Source organism: Falco peregrinus, chromosome 5 (assembly GCF_023634155.1).
Source record: "Falco peregrinus isolate bFalPer1 chromosome 5, bFalPer1.pri, whole genome shotgun sequence".
Lineage (NCBI taxonomy): Eukaryota > Metazoa > Chordata > Aves > Falconiformes > Falconidae > Falco > Falco peregrinus.
In genome coordinates this window covers 65,854,709-65,876,931 of record NC_073725.1, presented here as the reverse complement: position 1 = coordinate 65,876,931, position 22,223 = coordinate 65,854,709, and the positions used below count along the sequence as shown (strand labels likewise).

Below are 22,223 nucleotides of genomic sequence, written 5' to 3'. Positions count from 1 at the left end.
GCCTGTAGGAAGGGTTTGCTGCTGTGCTCGGTCAAGGTTAAGACTCTAGTACACCTAAAAGGGGGAAAAATTATTTTTTTTTTTTGCAAGGCAAAGCCTTTGGATCTGGGAGGAAATGAAGCCTGACTGCTGCAGGTCGCAGGTCAGCTTCAAGGCTTTAGTGCCCAGACACACGCCTAACCTTTGGTACTAACCTCATCTCGGCCAGCGACTTCTGACCGGTGATCTGTGGCTCAGCTGGGGGATCCCCAACAGACCCCAAGGAAGGAGGGGAATAAGGCAGAGGTGCACGCTGCTTTAGGAGGCTTTCGCCTGCTGCATGCCTTCCCTACAGCAGTCTGCAAATCAGGGGGGTGGGAGGGTGCTGCATCCCTCAGATTTTGCATTTTTTGAGCGGGAGAGGTTTAGCTCTGTGGGTGCGGTGGGGGGACAACCCGGGAAACACTGTTTTGCATTTATCTTCAGCGCGCCTCATGTTCCCTTTGTCCATAGAGGCAGGACAGTGGCTCTGTGGGGCCTCGGCAGGTTGCAGTGTCACCAGAGCTGTTCCGGCAGCGCCAATCCCGCCGCCATTCCCGCTTTCCCACCCCGGAATCTCTCCACCTCCAACCACCAGTTTTTGTGTTTTTATACTTTTGAAGCTGACTTTTCTCAGCACTCACTTGGTAATCCCCCACTTACAGTTTCCTCCATCCGATGGCCACTTTAAGCAAACTTTATCATTTTGAACTTCCTCGTACCGTTAGTAGTTTTGGAGACAAACATCCCCCTGGACCAGCCGTTTTTGTCAGCTCCTGCGGCCACGCGCGCGGCCTTGCCGTGGCACCCAGGCCCCGTTTCGGGAGCAGGGCGGTACACTAGCCCCAGAAGCCACCCAGAGCTAACGGCCTGGGGGGTTAGAGGCCTTTTGTGGGTTATTATCCGGATTATTCGGATTATTTGCATCACTGCAGGGCCTGGCGCTCCTGGGGTACCTGACCCCTCGGGGAGGAGGTGGCTATTAGAGGGAGAATCCCTCGGGTCTCCGCTCCCCCGGGGGCTGCTCGCAGGGGTCTCCGTCACCCGGTTTTTACAACAATCACCCGGGTTTGGGGATAATAACGGCACCGTGCCGTGGCCCCGGAGGGTGAGGGACTTCCCCGGCGCGGGAGTGTTGGGGGAATGGGTTTTACTCCGGGCAGCAGAACGAGGGGCGCCGGGCCGGCGAGATCGCCGGGGCCACCCCCGGGGGGGCGCCAGTTCCGGCGGGTGAGCCGTAACCCCCCCCCCCCCCCAGCGGCGCGGCGGTCTCGGGAGGTGGTGGCGGCCCCGCCCCGCCCGCCCGTTCCCGCCAGCGGCGGCCAATGGGCACCCGCCCGCCGCGCACGGGGCTTTTCCGCGCCAAACTCCAAAGTCCGGGGAGCGCGCAGGCGGCGGCCGCGGGGCGCAGCGCGGCACCGGCCTCCAGCACCGCCACGCCGGTGAGTCCCGCCGCGCCGCGGGCGGCCGGCGGCAGCGGGAGGGGGGGGATGGCGGCGGCGCGGGGTGGGGGTGCTGGCGGGGAGCGGCTGACACCGAGTCGGTGACAGCTGCCGGGGGGTGGTGCGCGGCTCCGCGGCTCCCGCCGCCAGCCCCGCTCCCCGGGGGGGGGCGAGCGCTCCGGTGCCGGGATGCGCCGCTGTGGCAGGGGACGGCCCCGCCGGTCCCGACACGGGACAGCGGGAGGGGATTGTGACCGGCGGTGCCGGGGGTGGGGGGATGCTTGGCTTTCGGGGCTGATGCAGAACGGCGCTGGCGGGGGTCGCTGACACTCCCCCGTTTTTTTTCCGCCGTCGGAACGAAAGCAACCCCCGCCGCGGGGTGAGGTTGCCCTTTCCCCCCCCCCCGCTCCCGCCGCGGGGAGCTCCCACCGGGCTGCGGCGTCAGCGGTGTGGGCCACTGGCTGTGGCGGCCCCTTTAAGACGGTCCGTTTTCCCCGCTTTCATTTGCATAATCGCGCGAGACTTGGGGAGGGGGGGTGGGTCGCGCGGAGGGAACGTTTCAATTGTGGCGCGAGATACAGTTGGCGCGCGCCGCCCGCCCGCGAGGCGGCAGAGAGGCACGGGCGCAACCAAAGCCGTTAGGCTCAGCGTGGGAGGGGCTGGGTTAAAACTGGACTGACCAATCGGTGCTGACACCGGCCGGGCTATTGACCAATCGGAGGCGGGGGTAGAGCGGGAGGGCGGGCCGGCCGGCTGGCTGGCGGGCCGGGCGGCGGGGGCCGGGCCGGCGCGGTAGGTTGAGCGGTCTCATTGATACGGTGCCCGACGGGCCGGACTCGACGGGTCTCCGTCGCTCAGCACCCGGTTTGTTTTCTCCCGTTGCGGCCAGGGGACCGGCGCCATGTGGATCCAGGTGCGGACCATGGACGGGAAGGAGACCCACCGTGTGGATTCGCTTTCCAAACTCACCAAGGTGGAGGGGCTGCGGCTACGGATACACGAGGTTTTCGGTGTCGAGCCCCAACGGCAACGGCTCTTCTACCGCGGCAAGCAGGTACCAACGGGGCGGGGGGATGTTTGACAGCACCAGCCCTTGACCAACGGGGGGCGGGGGCCGGCGGGGTGGGGTGGGATGGGGGCCCCCAGCCGCGGCCCCCGCCAGCCCTGTCCCCGCCAGCTGGGGAAGGCTATTTTAATTTTTTTTTTTTTTTTTTTAATTGCGTGAAAATGGGGGGTTCTGCTGCCATCTAGTGACTCCCGGAGCTGCTGCCCGCGCCGCTCAGGCGGCGGGTCTGCAAGGAGTCAGCAAGTGGGCTTTTTTTTGTAGTTGTAAAGCTTTTTTTTTTTTTTTTCCTCTTTCTTATTTTTTGTCCAGCCTGTTGCTTTTCTGCCTTGACACCGCCTTTGCGAAGTCTTTGAAAATACAGATATGACCAGGGGTTTTGGGGGCTTAAAATTTTGAGCCTTGCCAGTTTTACCATTACAAAAGCTGTAAAGATCCTGTTTCCCATTTTTCTTTGTAAATGGGGATAGCAGCTCGTGATTTTGAAGTTCTCCTCCTCCATTAAAATCTTATTGGGTACATAACTTGCTGTAAAATAGTGAGTGGCTCAGCAGTATATGTTGTGTTCTCGACAGTATGTTTGCGATCACAATTGTACAGCAACAGTTTTCTTCTGCGTGAATTAATAACGTATCTAAGTTAGTATTAAGGACAACCGAAACCGTTTTCAGATGCGTTTTCCATATCCTGTGTAGCACTGCACTGTGAAACCTTCATGCTAAAGAAACTTCTGAACCGGTGGTTGGTTGTTTAAAGAAATTTATTTCAGAAATAGCGGGCTGCTTTAGCCTGCAATTGGAATGCTCTGAGATGGGTGGAGTTAGACAATCTTTAGTAATTTTTTTTCCCTACCTTTCCCTCCATTTTAAGATGACTCGAACTAGCTGTGCATTATAATTAGCAGGTGTGACTGTAGGATATGGAAACACACCTGGACTAGCATTAGTTTAACAAGCTTGGGTACCAGCAGTAATAAAAAAGGCTTGTAGGAATACATAGCATCTCTGAAGGGCTCGTGTCACCTCCTTTCTGTTGTGTTAGTGTAGATTCGGGTGCAGTAATTACCCATTTGTGGTCGCAGATAAAGCGATAAGGGAGGATTGGTCCAGGGCACACCAACTGTCAGCCTCGCTCGCGCTGAAGTCTGTGCAGATAATTAAGGTTAAACAGATTTTTAGTGGAAGTGGTAACTTTTTCCAGGAAGGATGCGCTTGCCTTACAAAGATGATTCCTCTTTGTGTAATTCCAGTAGTTCTTGATTTAGGCGTGGTTTTAGACAGAAACATTTATCCGGTGTGATCTAACCTCTCTTAGTCATTGTTCTGCTGTGCTCATTTGTGTTTTGTCTGGCTTTGGGAATCATTTGAAATGTTCAAATTCTTACTAGTTACTGTTTTAAAATGCTGTTAGGACAATACTTGTTAATTAACAAAACAAAAAAGCAAAACCCCACCTCCTTTGTTAGCGGTACCTCCTCTGATGCTGGCGCTTCTTTCAGACTGTCCTTTGAACTCCTGTGGTTTCATGTCCTGTTCATGTTCTCTGCCTTTCCATTTCTGTTTGCACCTGTTGTCACTCGTGTTCTTTGGTGATAATGATCCCCTATTTGTGATACTGTTTCTTTGTTAAGAAGAAACAACCGATTCCTGGTTTGTTCTGTGTGACTCGATGAGTTTTCATCTCTGAACCAGAGAAAGTCCAGATCACTTCCTGTACAGTCAGATTTCCAGGGATTGTTCCATAGCCATTTTATGCTATAAATCAGAGTTGAATTATCATAGTGATTCCTGTGAAGTGTAAATTTTTGTGGTTTTGCTCTGTTTCCCGCTGATAGAGAACAAAGCTCTGGGGATTGCTTTTTCTGGTGGTTTGGACTGGAAGGGGATGATCATTTCCTGTATAATTTCTTAGTCAGACCTTAAATATGTGGTGGAAGCTTGTCTAAACTTCTAACTGCACTGTGGTCTCGCGTATTACATTTTAACTCTAAAAGGGTAGTGCTCCTCAGAGTTCTTGAAAGGTAATTGAGAGACCTATTTGGCCCTCTTGCCTCTCTTCCTTTCTGCAGGGGTAGGATCTTGGTTTGACTAACACGCAATGCCAGACTTGTGAAACAGACTTTTAAAATTAGAGAGGGTGTGAAATTAGGACATGCTTGGCTACACCGAGAAATGTTTGGGTGGTTTCAAGTTGAACTGAATCTTTTTTGATTTTACTTTCAATGGAAAGATTGTGTGCTTGCCCAGAGAAAAGTAGGTGATTAACTCTTTGGCTTCTACTTGATGCCACATTTAATAGAGCGATGCTGTAACAATAATCTGGAACATACACAATTAAAATATAAAGGCCAGTCCGCGTTAACATTTGTGTTATGGGATGTGTCTGAATTAAGGAAGAAAGAACTTCCTTTTGAGTCTGTAGGTAATGCGGTGTGATCCTTAAATCCTGATGGGAATGTAGAGGATCTGTAGTTACTTTTAAGTCTTTCTTCCCAGAACTGATATTTCTAGGGAATGTGCTGCAAACCTTTTCAGATCTCCTAGAATGCTGTGGCTTTGTCTGGGTAGCAAGTCTACCACAGCATGGGAGTCTTGTTTTTCTAGCTTGTAGAGTCCGTTGAAAAAAGAACATTTGAAATAGTAAGAATAACAATCTATAAGTAACTGTGAATCTGAAGAACTGCCAAGTTCCTTGTTTGTTAATGGTTTTCAAGCGATGTGGTCTGTCTTGGCGCACAGAGAATTACACCCCGATGGGTGGTTTTGAATTGGCAGACCTCCGCTGAATGAAATAACCAGATTATTTTGATGCTTCCCCTGTAGATGGAAGATGGTCACTCCCTTTTTGATTACAGCGTTGGACTGAATGATATTGTTCAACTCTTGGTCAGACAAAGCCCAGCAGTGCTTCCTGCTGTTAGTAAGGAAAAGGATTCTGAACTCTCCGACACAGACTCTGGCTGTGGCTCAGGCCAAAGCGAATCTGACAAAAGCTCTCACAATGGAGAAGGTGCCATGGAACTGGAGGGACAGCCAAGCACAGCTGCGCAGCCCGACTGGACTGACCCGGGATTTGGCCTCTATAAGGTGAGCTATTAAAAAACCCTATGGTTACTTAAAACTGCGCTTCGGGAGGGGAGTTGTTTCTCTGTAGTTGAGAATTTCTAAAAATCCGCACAATGGGGACAGAAAGATAGTTTGGGTTTTTTTTGTTTTTTCTTAAACCCTCCAACAACAAACAAAAAAATACCAACCAACCCACAAACCAATTAAATGCAACATGTTGTAGGTCAAAATATTTTATTTTTCATTTTAACCTCCTAGCTAAAACTACAATACATTAATTGATTAATAAAAAAAAAGAAAAGCATTCTGAGTGCCTGTTTTGATTTAAAAAAAATTTCCCAATATTTTTGCTTGGAGCAGTCACTTATTTGTCAAAGCTTGAACTTTCTTGAATGAACAAAAGAAAATCTCAACCAGCTGTTCAGAGTCATTTTGTCTGTTTCAATGGACTTTATTACAGATCTAGTGATGTCTTTGCCAGCCTATGAGCAAGACAGTTCTGAAACCCTGTTATAGACTAATTAATAATGGTTTATACTAGATAAGAAAGTTGTTTGTACACACGTGGGTGTAGAATGGTTTTTTAGCCTCTGTTAGAGGTTCAGCCTAAGAAGACTATAGGGGTGTCCAATGGGATCAGGAAGGCAAAGGAAATCTTAATTTTTAAGATGATCTGTTAAATATCTTGGTAATGGCGAAGCTCTTGAGATGGTTAAGTCTTCAAGGAGACTCAGAAATTAATGCTTAATTTGAAAATCCACTTTGGTGAGCTGTATACTTTGCTTTGTGTAGATCAATGACTTGGTTGACGCTCGCGATACGAATATGGGAGCGTGGTTTGAAGCCCAGGTTGTAAATGTAACCAGAAAAAAGCATACAAATGAAGCAGTGGACAGCTGCACAGATCCCGATCAGCCAACAGCCATTCCTGAAGAAGATGTAATATATCACGTGAAATACGAAGAGTGAGTTTTGTTATCTTCTTGGCTATTAAAGATACTTGGATGGCGATGTGATAGGAATTTTTATTGTAGAGATCCACAAGGTAAACCAGAATGGGGTTGACACAGTAATTACATTACTGAGCCCGATTAACTCTTTAAGTTTCTCTTACAGTTGGAATTCTGACTGGCATTCCAGGGGGCTGGAATCATGGTTCAGAAATATACACTGGTTATCCAATTTTAAGTGGGATACAATAGCAGCAGAGTTAGACTGCCCAATTCCGGCTATGTTTGTGTGGGAGAAGGAGATTTTATTGTTGATGGTTTTTTTTATATGTCACATGGCATCAGTTCTTAAATTGACCTGTCTGTATAAAACCTATCACTTGCAAAAACTATGATGTCGAAACTGATTTTTCTTCTCTGTCCTTCCACGCCTCCCTTCTACTTCAAGTTATCCAGAGAATGGAGTTGTACAACTGAGTTCGAGTGATGTACGGGCTCGCGCACGGACTATTTTGAAGTGGCACCAGCTAGAAGTAGGACAGGTGGTGATGGTCAACTATAATCCCGATGAACCAAAAGAGAGAGGTTTTTGGTACGATGCAGAGATTCTGCAAAAAAGGGAAACAAAAATGATCAAAGAGATAAATGCAAAGATATTACTTGGGTAAGCAAATTCATAACATGGAATAAATTGAATTCCCCAACTCTGCTTAAGCTTTCATGAGGTCTGGTGACTGCTGAAAAAAATGAGGCAACAAAACTCGTGTAACAGAAGTGCTGGGGAGAGGTGAGAAGCGGGACCGTCCTTTCTGGGCGACAGACTGAGTCAGATTGTACCTGTCATTAATTTCCATTGGAGGAATTGGATGTAATGCTGGGAGGATGTAAAGCCCCACGTTCGCCAAGAGGTGAAAAATAGTTTGCTGTGTTAGCTATCCATAGCGGTTTTACAAAACCTTCGGTGTAATATTTTGTGCCAGTATACTGAACCCTCACTTTATAAAGATGATGAAAAATTACTCCAGTTCTCTCCTGAAGGAGAAAACAAGGCTACATATGAGGGACTCTCAACTTCGGGGTGCAGGGGAAGTACATAATAATTCTTAAAGTTTCAGATAAGTTTCACAGGTTTGCCAGAACATTCCTCTTTTTGTCCTCTCACCACAGTGATTTTAACTTTATAAAATATGAGAAGAATTAGGCTGAAATATATTTTAGGGGAGGAACAGTCACTAATGACAATTGGAATCCTATAAATGCCTGGATTCTCATTGAGACAAGAGGGATATGCTTTAATTGCATGAAAATGCAATTAATTGTGGTGCTGTCATACCACTGTCCCAGACCGTGTGATGCTTTAACAGGTTTCTTGTGATGAAGGACTAATACCAGCCCAGTCTGTTACTGACGTGCATGTGAATTCATGCTGTATGATACTTTCAGAGCCTGATTCCTTTTGTCAACAACTTCTTACAGGGAAGCTGGCGATTCCTTGAATGACTGCAGAATTACATTAGTGGATGAAATTTATAAAATTGAAGAACCAGGCAGTGCTTGTCCAGTTAGTGCCTGCCCATTAAAACGTGAGTCTGTGGCATAGTTCTTGCATTGTCTGTCTTACGTTGTGATGTTCTGTGTATTGTCTTTGTGGGGATCAAAGGTCTAAGAGTGCCAAGATAGGCTGGAAAGGGTGAAAGGAGTTGTAGCTACACGTGTCTCAGCACTTTCTGGAGTCTGACATAGGCTCTGGTCTCCCTTTGCCAACAGGACAAAGTGGACCTGTGTGTAAAGCTTGTAAGGACAACCCGAACAAGACCTGCAGAATTTGTGCTTGCCATATCTGTGGGGGTAAACAAGATCCAGATAAGCAGCTGATGTGTGATGAGTGTGATATGGCTTTTCACATCTACTGCCTCAACCCCCCCCTTAGCAGCATACCAGATGATGAGGACTGGTAAGTTCTAAGTATGTGTGTGTGGTATCGCATTTACAGTGTAATTAGGAGCAGAAAGTGAGGTCTAGGGTTTCGGGCTGCCCTTGGTGACAATATTATGACTCTACAAGGTGAAGAGATGTTTCTGTCATTTTTTTGGTTGGTTTTTTGGTAGGACTTCATAGCTTTTCTTGAGCATCAGTTTAGTGAGAGTATGTTTTAAACCCAGTGGTGCTGAGATCTATATCCCTTTTGGAAGAGAAGTGGAACTACCCATAAACCAAACGCAGACCTGATGCCAGGAGGCTTAACTTGTGTAATGTTTTTTATGGGTTAGTTACAGGTCGTCTGCAGGCCCCATCACCATATTAAGCTGGTGATATATACTGTTTTATATAGGACATGTTTCTGGTGATAGCTGTATTTCACCATCTAGATCTATATCTATACAGATAGGTAGTGAAATACACTGTTTTGTGTCCTGTGTCAGCATTTTATACAACAATTTTGATAACAGCTGATTTCCTGACACATGTGCAATGGCTTAGAAGATTGGGCAAGGACATTAGCTAATACAGATACAATTTCACTATGGAGAGTTGTTTGTCTTGCTCTAGTTACACATGAGGAAATGTGAGATAACAACTCGGTATGTTTTGAGGAAATTATTTTTTAGTTTAAGGCGTTGCTACTAATTAATTTTCGTTAACCGCTGACTTTAGGTATTGCCCTGAATGTCGAAATGATGCAAGTGAGGTGGTCTTAGCAGGAGAGAAATTAAAAGAAAGTAAAAAGAAACAAAAGATGGCATCTGCTAATTCATCCTCGCGGAGAGACTGGGGCAAGGTGAGTTCAAAAGCCATTTTATTTTGAAGAGTAGTGTGCGTTTAGTTCCTTGTAATTCTTGGCTGATTGGTCTCGCTCTTTGAAACAGGGCATGGCATGTGTCGGTCGCACAAAGGAATGTACCATTGTCCCCTCGAACCACTATGGACCGATTCCTGGGATTCCCGTTGGCACCATGTGGAAGTTCAGAGTTCAGGTATGAAGCTGAATCCTGGCCCAAGCTGCTGCAGGGGAAAATGGGAATGATCCAGCTCTTACGAGAAACCTGAAACAGTTAATGTTGGAGTGTATATCACTGGATATGTAAGTGCAGAAAGGAAAGAATTTGGCTTTGTCTAGATCAAGTGTTCCATAACTAATGCTGCATTGTCTAGGCATTTTGAGTGTGGGTGTTTGGGTTTTTTTTTTCTTTTCTTTAGTGCTTTTTTTTTTTGGTAACTCGGAAACCCCAAACCAAATGTATTTGTTTCCAGTAGTTTTTCCTGGAGATGTGTAGTATCTCCCACTTGTTCTCCTGGTAAGGGTGTCTCTCTAATATCTCGATATATTAAACAGAAGATTTTCTCATCCTGTTAGAAGGTTGGGGAAGAAAAAGCACTGACCTGTCCAGACCTTGTTTTCAAGGTTGAGACCTTGAAAGCAACCTTAGGTGAAGGTTGCTATTACAACTCTTTCAAAAAATCCCCTTATGCAAACATTTAATTTTAATATTTATATTATTCTTAAAGTCTGGGAGCTTTTTAATAAGCAATCTCAGTGAGAAAGCTCTAAATTTTCACCACGAAAAGATCCCTATGTGTTCAATTTACTGAAATATTCAATGGCTTATTTTTTAAAACCATTTTTCCTTTTCTTTCTTCTGCCTGGAGCTTTTTGGAGGATAGTGGCGAGAACACAGTGTCACTCTGTAATAGATGCAAACCGAATCTGAAATAGTACTATGAGTTCATTTAGTTCCAAGACCAATGGGTAGTCATACTGTTTGTAGCCTGTTGACAGCAGTTGCCTAGCAAGCTGCTTTTTTTTTTTTTTTTTTTTTTTTTTTTTCAGGTGAGCGAATCTGGTGTTCACAGGCCCCACGTAGCAGGTATTCATGGCAGAAGTAACGATGGCGCCTATTCCTTGGTTCTGGCAGGAGGCTATGAAGATGACATAGTAAGTGAATCTTGATCATTTACGCCTGAGAACCAAATCCACTTGTCGTTAAAACAAAGATTTGGCCTTAGTTACTTTTAACATTTTGTATCAGACACTTCTCTGATACTGATGTTCTTCAGAAGACAACTAGGCAAACTATGATCCAGTAATATGTGCCAACTTGAGAAACAGGATAATCTAAATTAAGTTTAATATCCATATGTCAGCTTTTAATCCAGGAGTCTTTAGCTGCCTTCTCAGGGTTTCTGTCACATCCTCAGTTTGAACAGTCTCATGGTATATGCTGCCAGAGAGCTTTGCGTGTCACGGGAGCCTTTAGAACAGAACTAGGGACTGAAGCCCGTCTTCTGAGTATCCCATGTGGTTCTGCCAGCCAAATCTTCCCTGCTGAGGCTGTATCAGGCTCCGCTACTCATTCCTTTTGCAGCTCACCAGCGCGTTACTCACCTGCACCCCCCTACCCCGAATGCCTGTCAGAACTCTTGTAGAACAGGTAGCCACGAATTGCAGCAGCCATGCTCAGCCTTAATTCTGACTGCAGGGTCATGTAACGGTGTAAGTACTGAGGCACGAGTTAGGTTATCCGTATCTGGAACATGCCCCTGCACTTCCACGCTGATCCTGCGCAAGGGGAGTGCTGCTCCCTTGGCAGAGGCCCCTTGGCACTGTTACATGTGTGACAACACAACAGTTGTCACCCGGACTCTTCTCTCTTGGCGACATAAGGGAGGACCACGGGCTAACTGATGAGTCTGCAAGCTTAAGAAGGGGAAGTATCTTTCCCTTTAATATGGTATTCTCAAAAAGCTACTTGATTTAAAAGACTCCTCTGCTTTTATTGAATTATTTTTGTGAATGTGTCGAAACCATCCATATACATTTCAGGATCATGGAAATTCCTTCACATATACAGGGAGCGGAGGGCGTGATCTTTCTGGAAACAAACGCACAGCGGAACAGTCTTGTGATCAAAAACTCACCAATATGAACAGGTTAGCAGCATTCGCACTTCGTTCCTAACTTTGGTAGCTGGCAATCTGTCAGCCTGAAAAATTGTATCAAAAGAAACTGTCTTAAGTCAAAAAACTGTCAAAATTTGGTATCATCTGTGGTGTAGGTTGCAGATCAGTTTCACAATGGAAATGCTTCTTACGCCGCGCTATAAGCGAAATGGTACTGTGAATGGTATTAGTCTCACATTTGATATTGACTGAAACTTAAGGAACAGAGGAGTAAATTAGCGTGAAAGTCTTCACACTCTCTCTTGAAGACCTTTCACCTTTGGCAGACCAGATCACTCTTATTTTTGAGAGGAACAGTTCAGAATTGTGCGGACTTGAGTGGAGGAGGTGGTCTGTGCAATTAACATTAGGGTAATGTAATGAATAATCAGCATATTTAACATGTGGTCCCCACTCAGGAGGCTTAGTTACTGTCTCCCAGAGTTCTTGGTGTTATGCAAGATACTTGAAAGTGTAACTATTTAAGACAAACAAACAAAAAAGCCTGGCTACATCCTTTTCCTCTGGAAGGGATTCAGAAGGGGCTCCAGTATCTGCAGAGAGGCCGTGGTTTCCAGTTTTTTCGGTAGCTGTTGCTGTGGTTCAGCACAGTGCCAGTATGCTGCTGCTCTTGGTATTGTACTCAACTGGATCAACGTGTTGCTCTGAGTAAAATAGTATAGTTATATTCATTACTTCTTAGTAGCTCATTTACCATGCAAGGTTTGCTTTATCCTGCCTCTGATGCTGAAGAGTTCTGCCTGGTAAATACACTAAGTTGACTGGACTTTCTCTTCCAGAGCTCTGGCTCTGAACTGCAGTGCCCCCATCAACGACAAAAATGGAGCTGAAGCCAAGGACTGGAGGGCTGGAAAGCCGGTCCGAGTGGTGAGGAATGTAAAAGGAGGCAAACATAGTAAATATGCTCCTGTAGAAGGGAACAGATATGATGGAATATACAAGGTAAGAAGGATTTGAATTCACGTACTGAATTAGGGAAGGATAATTTGGTTATGGCCAAGGGGTTTTTATAGAGTTTGATGGACTTGCATCTGACTTTTTTAGGTTGTGAAATACTGGCCTGAGACAGGGAAGTCTGGATTTTTAGTGTGGCGTTACCTGCTTAGGAGGGATGATGAAGAACCTGCTCCTTGGACCAAAGAAGGAAAGGACAGGATGAAAAAGCTTGGCCTTACAATGCAGGTACTCTTTTGGAACATCATCAGGGTTACCTTGAGGGACAGCAGGAATCTTTCTATTCTACATTCTTACTGAGGATGATCCTTGCGTAAGAATCAAGACAGCCCCTCTTACACCGAGGGGGACCCAGGAAAACAAACAACCCACAAGACTGAAAGCACTTCTTACATCAGGAGGCTAAATGGACCAAACTCACTTTCTTGTATAGAATTTCTATAGCCTGAACAAGTGCCCCATAAGAGTGGGGATCTATTGCTTAAAATAGAGAACCCCTGGAGCAGCTCTCCGTGGGCCATTCTTCTGACCTGAAGTAGTCTGTCTGTGAATGGGCGTGTTTATATTGGATATTTTTGGTTTGTGTTTTCCTGCAGTATCCGGAAGGGTATTTGGAAGCTGTTGCAAACAAAGATAAGGAGAAAGAAAATAATGGAGATGATGAGTTTGATACCCCGGGGAAAGGAAAGAGGAAAAGGAAATCAGCAGGTTTGTGGAGTAGGCAAGTGGATATAGAAAGCCCTGTAGGTTTTTGTGCATTTTACCTAGTTGCTCTTTTCTGGTTACTGTTTGTTTGTTTGTTTAAGAAGTTGTGTTTTCTTTCAGGTGGGGAGGAAAAACTTATCAACTCTCCTACAGGCACTCCAAAGAAAACTAAAGTTGAGCCATACAAGCTGACACCTCAGCAAAAATCTCTTATAAAAAGTGATGAAGCCAATGAAAAACTGTGGAATGAAGTACTAGAAGCTCTTAAAGATGGACCGGTATATCATGCTTTATTTCTGCAGAAATAAAGTGACAACAAACTACTGTATTATCCCTAGACAGAAACCTTTTGGCTGCATTGAAGAGACAGCCTCAGACCTATAGTGGGTTTTTAATGGTTTTTTTAGTGTAGACATCCACAGCATAAATTTTAAAACAGTGTATTTGAGGTCAGTAAGAAGACAGTTACCAGAACTTGTTTAATATGACTATTTTTTTCCCTTGTTAAGCTTTGTAGAAAAACTTTCTGTAGCTAAAGTAATCCCTTGCATTTAACGTGGGGTGGTAGTTTGGTTTGTTTTTTTCTGTATCTTTCAGAGGGTAGTGGCAATAAGTTAATTCAAATGTTTTCTTTACAGAAATTCCTAAATAAAGTTGAAGAGGCCTTCTTGTGTATTTGCTGTCAGGAGGTTGTGTTTCGGCCAGTCACAACTGTATGCCAGCACAATGTGTGCAAGGTGAGCAGCTGGTACAACTCTCCTGGAGAGTTCTGTTGAGCCAAGCTTTGAGCTGACTCGTTTCATGGTGAGAGGAAGCTGGGGGGTGTCTGGGGAGCTGGTTTGTTTGGGTTTTTTGTGAGTCTTTAGTCTTCTAGCACAAGTCAGGTTTATGTGTGAAAACTTTGTGATTTGATGAAAGTTCTTTTGGCATAGAAAAGTCTGCTTTAAAGAAAGTTTTCCAGTATTGTGTCGCTGCTCTCCGATTCTTGTAAAAGATGATGAGAGCAACTCTGTGGGCTCGGTGGTACTGCGAGGTGGCACCTATGGATTCGGCAGTGTCACGGAGTGCGTGGGGTTTTGTTTTGCTTTTTGAAGAATGCTGCAAAGTGTTTACGCAGAAGTTCCAACAGTCTTTGACAGCTGCAGAACTCTTGATCTTGAGAAACATAATGGAATGAAATACCTCTACCAGGTACCTAAATGCCGTGTCAGTGACTGATGGGCTCTGTTGAAGTGCACGTGCTGTTACACGCAGTGAAGGAAGTTTTCTCTCCCGCTGCCAGCCTTGCGTTGCTCTTGGTCTTTCTCAGCTCTTGTCAACACCAGGGTGAACTGGGATATAAAAAGAATCTCATTCTTTCCAGTGGCAGCTTTGTAGAACAAGCTACACTGCACATCTCTCTTAACCAAGTAGTTTTCTTCTTTTTGTTCTCACCAGGATTGTTTGGATAGATCCTTCAAAGCTGATGTGTACAGTTGTCCCGCCTGCCGCTACGATCTTGGCAAAAATTACACCATGCAACTGAACGAAACACTGCAGACCATTCTAACTCAGCTCTTCCCTGGATATGGCAATGGACGGTGATTCTGTAAAGCACTTCTAACTTTCTTTTGTTCAGACTTATTAATGGGTTGTCAATGGGCTTAATTTAAAAAAAAAAAGTAGTCCGTGTTCTCCCAGACCCCTAAAAGTTTAAAGTCTTCCGTGTTTTTTTTTTAAAAATATTAAACTTCAAGGAATATCCTTTTGTATGTTTGTGGATTTTGTTTTTGTTCTAAATGTTGAACTTTGCATTATTTCTTTTCCCCCTCCTCAAAACTGCCATTCATTAGCACAGAATTTATATTTTCTAGCGGACTTAAAGTGCTTCCGGTAAGGCTGCTAATGATCATGAAAGTTCTCAGAGTGTCCCATGTGCCCCCTCTTTTTTTATTGTTTTTTTAAATTCCAAAAAATGGCTTGGTTGCTAGAACAATCTTCAATGTTTAAGGATTTGGCCATAAAGGTAGACAAGGGCATGACCTTGGCAGCATTTTGATGCTCAGTTTGTACTAGATGGTTCCTGGCTTACGATCTTTTTACTGCGAGTATTTACTATTTTTTTTTAGAGAACTGTTTTTTATACATTTGACAAACCTATCAAAAGCCATTTCCTGCTAATTTTGTATATTGGGGAAAAAAAAAAAATAAATAAAGCAAGCTGCTTGCATATAGCCAAGTAGCTGGAGCAATATGAAGTACTACCTCAGCTGGACTTCTTTCTTATTAGGGAACTATTTGTTCAGCCAGGTGCTGTCTTCTATCCAGAAATGCCATTGTGGAATATACTAAAGCCATTCTTAAGTGCCTTTTGTCCTTTTCTGAAAGACTGGGCTCTGAATCACCATATATATATTTTTCATAAGCACTGAATTGTTTAAACTTGCCAACCGGATTTTATTCTTTGAGTAAAATATAACACTGTAGCTGTATATGATTAGCATGGTTTTGCAAACTTTCAGGTTTCCTCCTAATGCTAGCTGTATTATGGTAACATGACTTTTTGTATCTTTGATTTACTGCGCTTCTACGTGGAAATGGAGAATAAGCATTTCTGACTTTTTGTTTAGGAAACATTTTGTTTATTGTACATGACACCGAGAAGGCATACTTTTGTGAATGGGTTTTCTTTTTCTAACATTACCAAAGTTTGCAGTTTAATACCTCAGCGAGACAGGGAATTTTTTAATCACACTTTACTGCGGACAGACTGGAACAAATATGCCTATTTTTGGTTCTCTTAACTCCTACCCTCTTAAAATTATAATGTTAATATGTTAGGGGAAAAAATACGTTTTATAGTGTTTTTTGCTGAATTTGTCAATTTTTTGTACAATGTGCAACCTGAAGTTCTCAAAATAAATATCTTTTCAGATAAAAGTGACTGTTCTCCTTTTTATCTCAAGCAGGTTTCCAGACCTAATTGCTTGTGCAGGAATTTGTGTTTGTTCCATTATGCTAAGCCTTTTATTTTCTAAGGCCTATTATTTTCATTATGATTTTTCACTACAAAGAAATCGGGTAAAGTACTAATTTGATATTCTCGTCCTCAAAATAGTTGTTTCTAGGCACTAGTGAAAGGCAGGTGTGATGTACAACTAAAAGAACAAAGATTCCCCAAATCTCTTTCTCTCTGGGGCGTAACTTACATAAGGTTACCAAAATGCAAATATTGACTGGCAGTTGGAATTGTCTGCATGTTTAATGAATAAACCCGGAATTGTGAAGCGCTGTGTCATTCAGTGTATGGGAGGTGTTTATAGCAAGTAGTGTGAGCATCTCCATCAACTTACCAAACCAGGGAAATCAATTAAAACCCTGACATTTTCATAAACAAATGCAGATGAAGTAAATGAAGAAAACATACAGGCATTTTGCAGACAAAAGCTGTGAAATTAGGCATCTGGTCTCTTTATTTGAAGGTTAGAGTTAATGTGAAACACTCAATTCAGGTATTTAATTGAAAATGTCCTTCCACTCTTTATTCCGTATTGTGATGGGAAGAATTTGGGGTGAGGGGTGAAACTGAGGAAGTGTGCATGTATTTAAACTGACAGAACCTGTTGCAATGACTTCCTTAGTATATTGTTTTTGCTGTTATTTGGAAAACAGTTTCCCTAGGTAAGTTTCAGCAGACTGTTCTGAGCGTTAAGCGTTTGTTTAGCACGAATCAGAATTTCTCTGCTAATTCGATGCTTTGTAATTTGGAGTTTGCAGATCTCAGCCTAAAGTTCTACTAGGAAAATCCTGCTGCTGTCAGGTGAGCTTCTGTGTGGTTTTGGATACGAAGAGGGTGTGCGTTTAGCGGTGGAGGTTATTAGTAGGATGGTGCTTCGTTTCCCATACATGCTTGTGTATGCTTGAGATTTGAAATGCTGGAGTAAATATCCAATGTGTGATTTGGTAAAGTGTTTCGTGGATAAGGAAGGGGGAAGCAAGAATTACAATGTTGCAGAAAACCCAACCCAAGGATCTTCTATTTTGGGAATTCCCATCTCGCTTCCCAGCAAGTGTACAGAATCTATGGTCTGCGCAGTTTAATTGAGCGCAAATTAAAAAATACCCCTGATAGTTCTTCTGGCAGGCTTTCAGGGTTTCTTTAACCGCAGCCAGTTTGTGTCCTGCGGGTACGCTGGGGTGCTGGGGGCACAGGTACCGGCCCCTCGGCCCAGGCCGGGCGGCCATGGCAGCCTGGCACGGCGGGGGCCGAACTGGGCCGAGGCGCTGGCAGATCCCGGCGCTTTCCGAGCGGCCCGGGGAGGCGGTTCCGCGCCGACCAGCCGGTGGGTCGCTCCCTTTTGTTTTCTTTTTTAAAAGCTCCAGGTACGGGGGGGCTACGTGGCTCCGCCAACTCCCCCACGAGCGCCGCACGGGCGAGCTGGTCCCGCCGCGGTACATCCCCCTCACGGGGGGGCGCTGGCCGGGGCCGCAGCAGGCCCGGTGCGCTGAGCGGGGCCGGAGCCCCCCCAGTGCGCCAGCCCCGGGCTGGGACCCCCCCGCTTCCGAATGCTCTAGGCCACCTTGGCCGCCTCCAGCACCTTTGTGCCGCCGCTCAGGGCACCCCCGGGGCGCAGCGGAGTATGCCGCGGGGGCCGGGCGGGCTGAGGCGGGACCCGGCCGGGGGGCGGCGGGGCGGTCCCTGCCCGCCCCATTGGCGCAGGGCGGCCGCAGCGCCCCCCCCCCCCCCCCCCCCCCCGCGCGCTGCTGTGCGGCTCCTCACGTCCTCACCGCCTCGCGCCCCCGCCGGCGCGCGGAGCCGTGGGGCGCTGACGGGCACCCCGCGCTGCCTATGGAAGCCCGCCTTGCTTCTCTCTCGCCCAATAGCAGCTGAGGGCGAACTGCCGTCTCCCAAAGGCCGTGTTCTAAGGCCGTGTTCTATTGGCGGAAAGCCGCTGAGCGACGCATGAGCGACCGGCTGCCCTCCCTGCCGGTGGGCGGGCCGTTACTCGGCAGCGTTTTCCAATCAACGGACGCTCTTGTCTTGTTGTTCAGTTACCGGCTCCGCCACGGGCGGGAGCCGCCGCCTCTCAGCGGCGATGCGCCCAATCACCGCGAAGGGGGTGGCGGCCGCAGCCAACGAGCGGGGCGAGGAGGCGGGCGGCAGGTGCTGGCCGCGGGGCGCTGCGCTCTCCTCACAGCCCCCCTCCCGCTCTGCCCCTCCGGCCGGGCCGCTCGGCGCTCCGCTGACGGGCAGCCCGGGGCCGCCGCCGCCGCCGGGGACCGCCGCCGGGCTCAGGTACGGGGGTGGCCGGTGCCTCCCTCCCTCCCCGCGGGGCCCTGCCACCGCCCGCGGCTCCACCCCCGGGCCCGCGGCGCCGGAGCCCCCCGCAGCTCGGCGCTGCCCGCCCCCCTGGGGCTCCGTCCCGCCGCCGCTCCCCGGTCTGAGCCCCTTCCCCGCCGCTTCTTCTCGGCGGGGGTCCCGGCTTTGCCGCTCGCTTCCGGCCGGCGGCCCCGCCGCGCCTCCCTCCGCCGGCCGGCCCTCCTCCTCCTCCACCTCCTCCTCCTTCTCCTCACGGCCCGGCCCTCGGCCGCGGCCCCGCCGCCACTGGCCTGTGCGGCCGGCGGAGTGGCCCTGCCCCGCGGCCCGCTCCTGGCGGCCCCACCGCCCGCTTTGTCTCGGGGCGGCGCGGTGGGCGCCCCTCGCCGCCCCCCCCCGGCCCCGCGGGAGGTTCCGCGTCTGGGCGCGGTGTGAGCGCAGGGCGCTGGCGGTGGGGAGGCCCCGGGTGGTCCCTGCCCCGCCCCGGGGCGCCGCGGTCGTTGTGCCCGGGGGCGGCAGAGCCCCGCGGCCGGTGGCGGGTTCCGGCCGGGCGATGGCGGCTGGACCCCGCAGGGGGGGCCGCGGTTCCACAGGGATCTCCCTTATCCCAGATCTCCGAGACCTGCTGGCAGGGACAGGGCGCTGCTGTGCGGTTCTTTTTTTCCTCTTTATTTTTAATTTTTTATTTATTTTTTCTCCTTCAGACGCTGTCAGAGTCTAGAGACAAACCTAACCTTTTTTCTGTTTTGGTTTATTTTTTTTTAATTTTCCTGTAACGAGCCCGATGCCAACAGAAAGGCCCGTAGTTGCACGTGGAGGTCCTTCCCTTCACTCTTGTCTTGAGCATGAACGTTGCAGGCTGGAAAAGTGAGATGACCGGCTCTGAAACTGTTGTGGTCTGCAGAAATGGTTTGTCCGGTCAAGCTTTGGTGGCTTGCCCTGGGTTTTAGCTGTTCTGTTTGCACACTTTTTTTTTTTTTTTTTTTTTTTTTTTTTTTTAAGTTGGAATTACTTGGAAGATGCATCCGGCTCTTTTGGGATGTAGCGTGTGGTAGAAGGGGAAACTCTTCAGGGGAGCCCTGAGCCAAAGGTGGCACTTGGCTTTGCTTTAAAGCTGGTGCTTCTGCTGCTCCTGGAAGATGGGCTGTGTAGCTACTTAGGAGCTTGGTGCCTGGCAGAAAGGCTGTTTTGGACTGCTTTGTTTTAAAGGGTTGCATTCACAGATTAGATTTGTTTTTATGCCCGTTCTTTTAACTTTCATTCTTTCTAGTAAAAGCAGCTGTAAAGAATGGGTGCTGTGCAGGGGCACAGGCTGTTTTTGTGTTGCTGTTAAGGCCTAGAACATTGGATTTTTGCTGTGTGACTCTGTTGTCTTTGTACTGGGGTGGTGTAAACACGTTACCGTATTACATCAAGGTTGACCCTTCCAAAGTTGTTTCCTTTAACCAAAAGGAGTTAATTTCAAGGAACTCTGTTCATCAGAAACCTAATAGCATGGTTTTCCCCCCCTTTTCATACACAGTAAGTCACTTTGTTCTTACAAACTTTTCCTTTTTTCTCTTCCGTTTCCTTTTCCTGATATGTAAAAATTCACATAATCACTAGAAATGTCAAGACTAGATTTTAAAACTTACAGTTACATTTCAGCAATTACGTAAAATAACTGTTGGAGTATGTAGGGGTAATTGCTTTTTGACAGTAAGTTCCTAATTCTTAAGTTCCCCTGTAATAAGTGAAAGAAGTTGAGGCAGGTAGACTGACTCCTCCAATGCCAAAAGGAACCGACAGCTGTTTTTTTCTCATTAGTGGTAGGAGTTACTCCTATGCAAAGTATATGTAGGTGGATATACTTGATTCCTTGTTCCAGAGCTAATGTTCAAGTATAAGACACTCACTGAAACATCTTTTGACAGGAGGATGCTGTCCAACACTCAGTAACATATTATTCTTTCTCCTTTTTCTGAAAAGAGATGATTCCTTCGACCATCTGGTGGGACCAAAATATATATAAAGATATATATTTTGTGTGTGTATATATAAGCTTAGATATAAAGGCCTTGTACGTGAAGACTGTAGTTTTCTCACTAAGTTGAACACATGGGCGAAAGAGCAAAGTATGCGGGTCTGACATTCAGAGATTGACTTCAGGGTGAACTTGGGCTTCTCTAATTAAGACCTTACATACATAAGAGGTTTCATCAGCTGTTGATGAGGAGTTGATAGCAAAATGCAATTTGAGGGAGAATCCCACCTATTTCCTTTAGATAATTCTGGTTATTGGTCTGAGGCAAACACGGTGCTTGGAACTACTTGCCGGCCTGTTAAATTGAACTGTTGGAGCAAAATGAAGTGAAAACTATTTCTAGCCGTACCATCAACTCCTGTCACTTACCGGGTAATGCAAGTGATTGTTTTACAGATGTGCGGGCACAAGGTGTTCTAAATTACAAAAAATATAGACAACTTCTTATTTTCATATAAGTCGAACTTATTTTCATATAAGATGTCTTGAGAAATTACATATGAGTTGGAAAAACCAGTTTGTCCAGACGTGCTGGATAAGCATGGTAGTTATATGGGGTTTTTTTGTACATTTATCAGGAGTTATGTATTCTTATTTTCTACTAGGATGTCCAGCTGTAAGACAATAAACAATGTGTTGGCATTCAGGTAGCTGTAATTAGCCTTCAAAGTTTACATCTAATTTCAATGAATAGGGAAGTTCACATGTAAGCAGAAATAATAACTCAGTCTTGCTGCAGGCTGAGACAACCATGCATTGGTTAACAAGTTATGAAAATCTCTCTGCAGTCAGAAGAATTAGAAACTTTGTTTCCTTTTAATTAATCCTAGGCAATATAGAAGAACTGCGGAACGGTGAATTTTCCACCCTTTCTGGCTCTCTTTTTAATGTCTTACTGTGTGCTGTTGAAAAGGGTTTGCAGCGCCTGTTACTGTCTGTCCATTCGTTGTCTGCTTATGCTATACGCAGCATTACTTGCACTATAGCATCTGTTAATATCAAAGATGGATGACAGCTAAATATGTCACTGCAAGCGAGGGATTTGCTTAATATATTTGGATGCCATCAGGATTCTCTGTGGACGTGGAAGACACTGTTTAAGTATTTGTAATCTATTTAAGAATCAAAGATGATTTGTCCATTTGATGCCCTAGCAAACTGAAATCATTGAATACTGCAGAATATTGGCAGAAATCGTGTCATTTTGTATAGGTTTAGTGATATTAATGCCATGTTAGCATTCTCAGTACTAAATCGTCATGGGATGAGAAAGGTGTTTTTCCATTTTCAGTATTTTTCAGTAAATGTGACCATTGCTTAGTAAGATTTTTTTTTTTTTTAATCTTTGTTTTGGACCAAATGTGTTCATTCTTCTCACAACCTATGGATATGGTCACTTATTACCATGGCTTAATTAAAGTACTTAGTTTTTTTCATGGAGTAAATTATTCTCTTTTATAAATTAAACAGTTCCTCAATGACATTCTTAGTGGATGGCTGCTGACATAGGAGAACACACTTGTATTCTGTTGTAATATTTTTGTGTAGTATCAGATCCTCACTTGGTCACTGTGTGCCTTGGTCATGGCAAAAATGACCTTCAATGAAATTTTTTTCTTTATTTTCTTTGCTGTTTTAGAAGGCTCATGAACAAGCCACAATTCCAAGTTTCTTGGAAAATACAGGATTGTTCTTTTGTTTCCTAAACCTGTTTGTTATAAAGACTGTGTTTGAATACAGCCTAAGAA

The 22,223-nt window shown here is 46.1% G+C and overlaps 2 protein-coding genes across 5 annotated transcripts in view; both read left to right on the top strand.

The window, feature by feature from the left end:
- Positions 1-1,319: 1,319 nt before the first annotated feature.
- UHRF1 (ubiquitin like with PHD and ring finger domains 1) lies at positions 1,320-16,075 on the top strand. Of its 2 annotated transcripts, none has more exons than XM_055804117.1 (17): positions 1,320-1,460; positions 2,350-2,514; positions 5,346-5,609; positions 6,381-6,553; positions 6,987-7,202; positions 8,015-8,121; positions 8,306-8,492; positions 9,194-9,317; positions 9,406-9,513; positions 10,368-10,472; positions 11,361-11,467; positions 12,277-12,439; positions 12,542-12,679; positions 13,048-13,159; positions 13,277-13,434; positions 13,795-13,893; positions 14,594-16,075. In XM_055804117.1, exons 1-17 carry the CDS (start codon positions 1,344-1,346, stop codon positions 14,738-14,740), a joined length of 2,490 nt encoding a protein of 829 aa, XP_055660092.1. In that variant the 5' UTR covers positions 1,320-1,343; the 3' UTR covers positions 14,741-16,075. The 2 variants fall into 2 exon arrangements, with proteins under 2 accessions (XP_055660092.1, XP_055660093.1); XM_055804118.1 differs by lacking the exon at positions 1,320-1,460 and adding an exon at positions 2,233-2,252.
- Positions 16,076-18,268: 2,193 nt separating this feature from the next.
- Positions 18,269-22,223, top strand: part of KDM4B (lysine demethylase 4B) — a 92,603-nt gene continuing 88,648 nt past the window's right edge. For 2 of the 3 annotated variants that reach the window (XM_055804111.1, XM_055804110.1), the window contains exon 1: positions 18,269-18,431. The gene's annotated coding sequence lies outside the window, so the exon portion shown is untranslated. The remainder of the gene's footprint in view (positions 18,432-22,223) is intronic. The other variant, XM_055804109.1, reaches the window with a different exon arrangement.

Coding starts and splice junctions, on each gene's coding strand:
- UHRF1 (XM_055804117.1), top strand. CDS start 1,344: ATGGGCACCCGCCCGCCGCGCACGGGGCTTTTCCGCGCCAAACTCCAA. Junction 7,203..8,014: donor AATGCAAAGATATTACTTGG/GTAAGCAAATTC, acceptor AACTTCTTACAG/GGAAGCTGGCGATTCCTTGA. Junction 11,468..12,276: donor AAACTCACCAATATGAACAG/GTTAGCAGCATT, acceptor TTTCTCTTCCAG/AGCTCTGGCTCTGAACTGCA.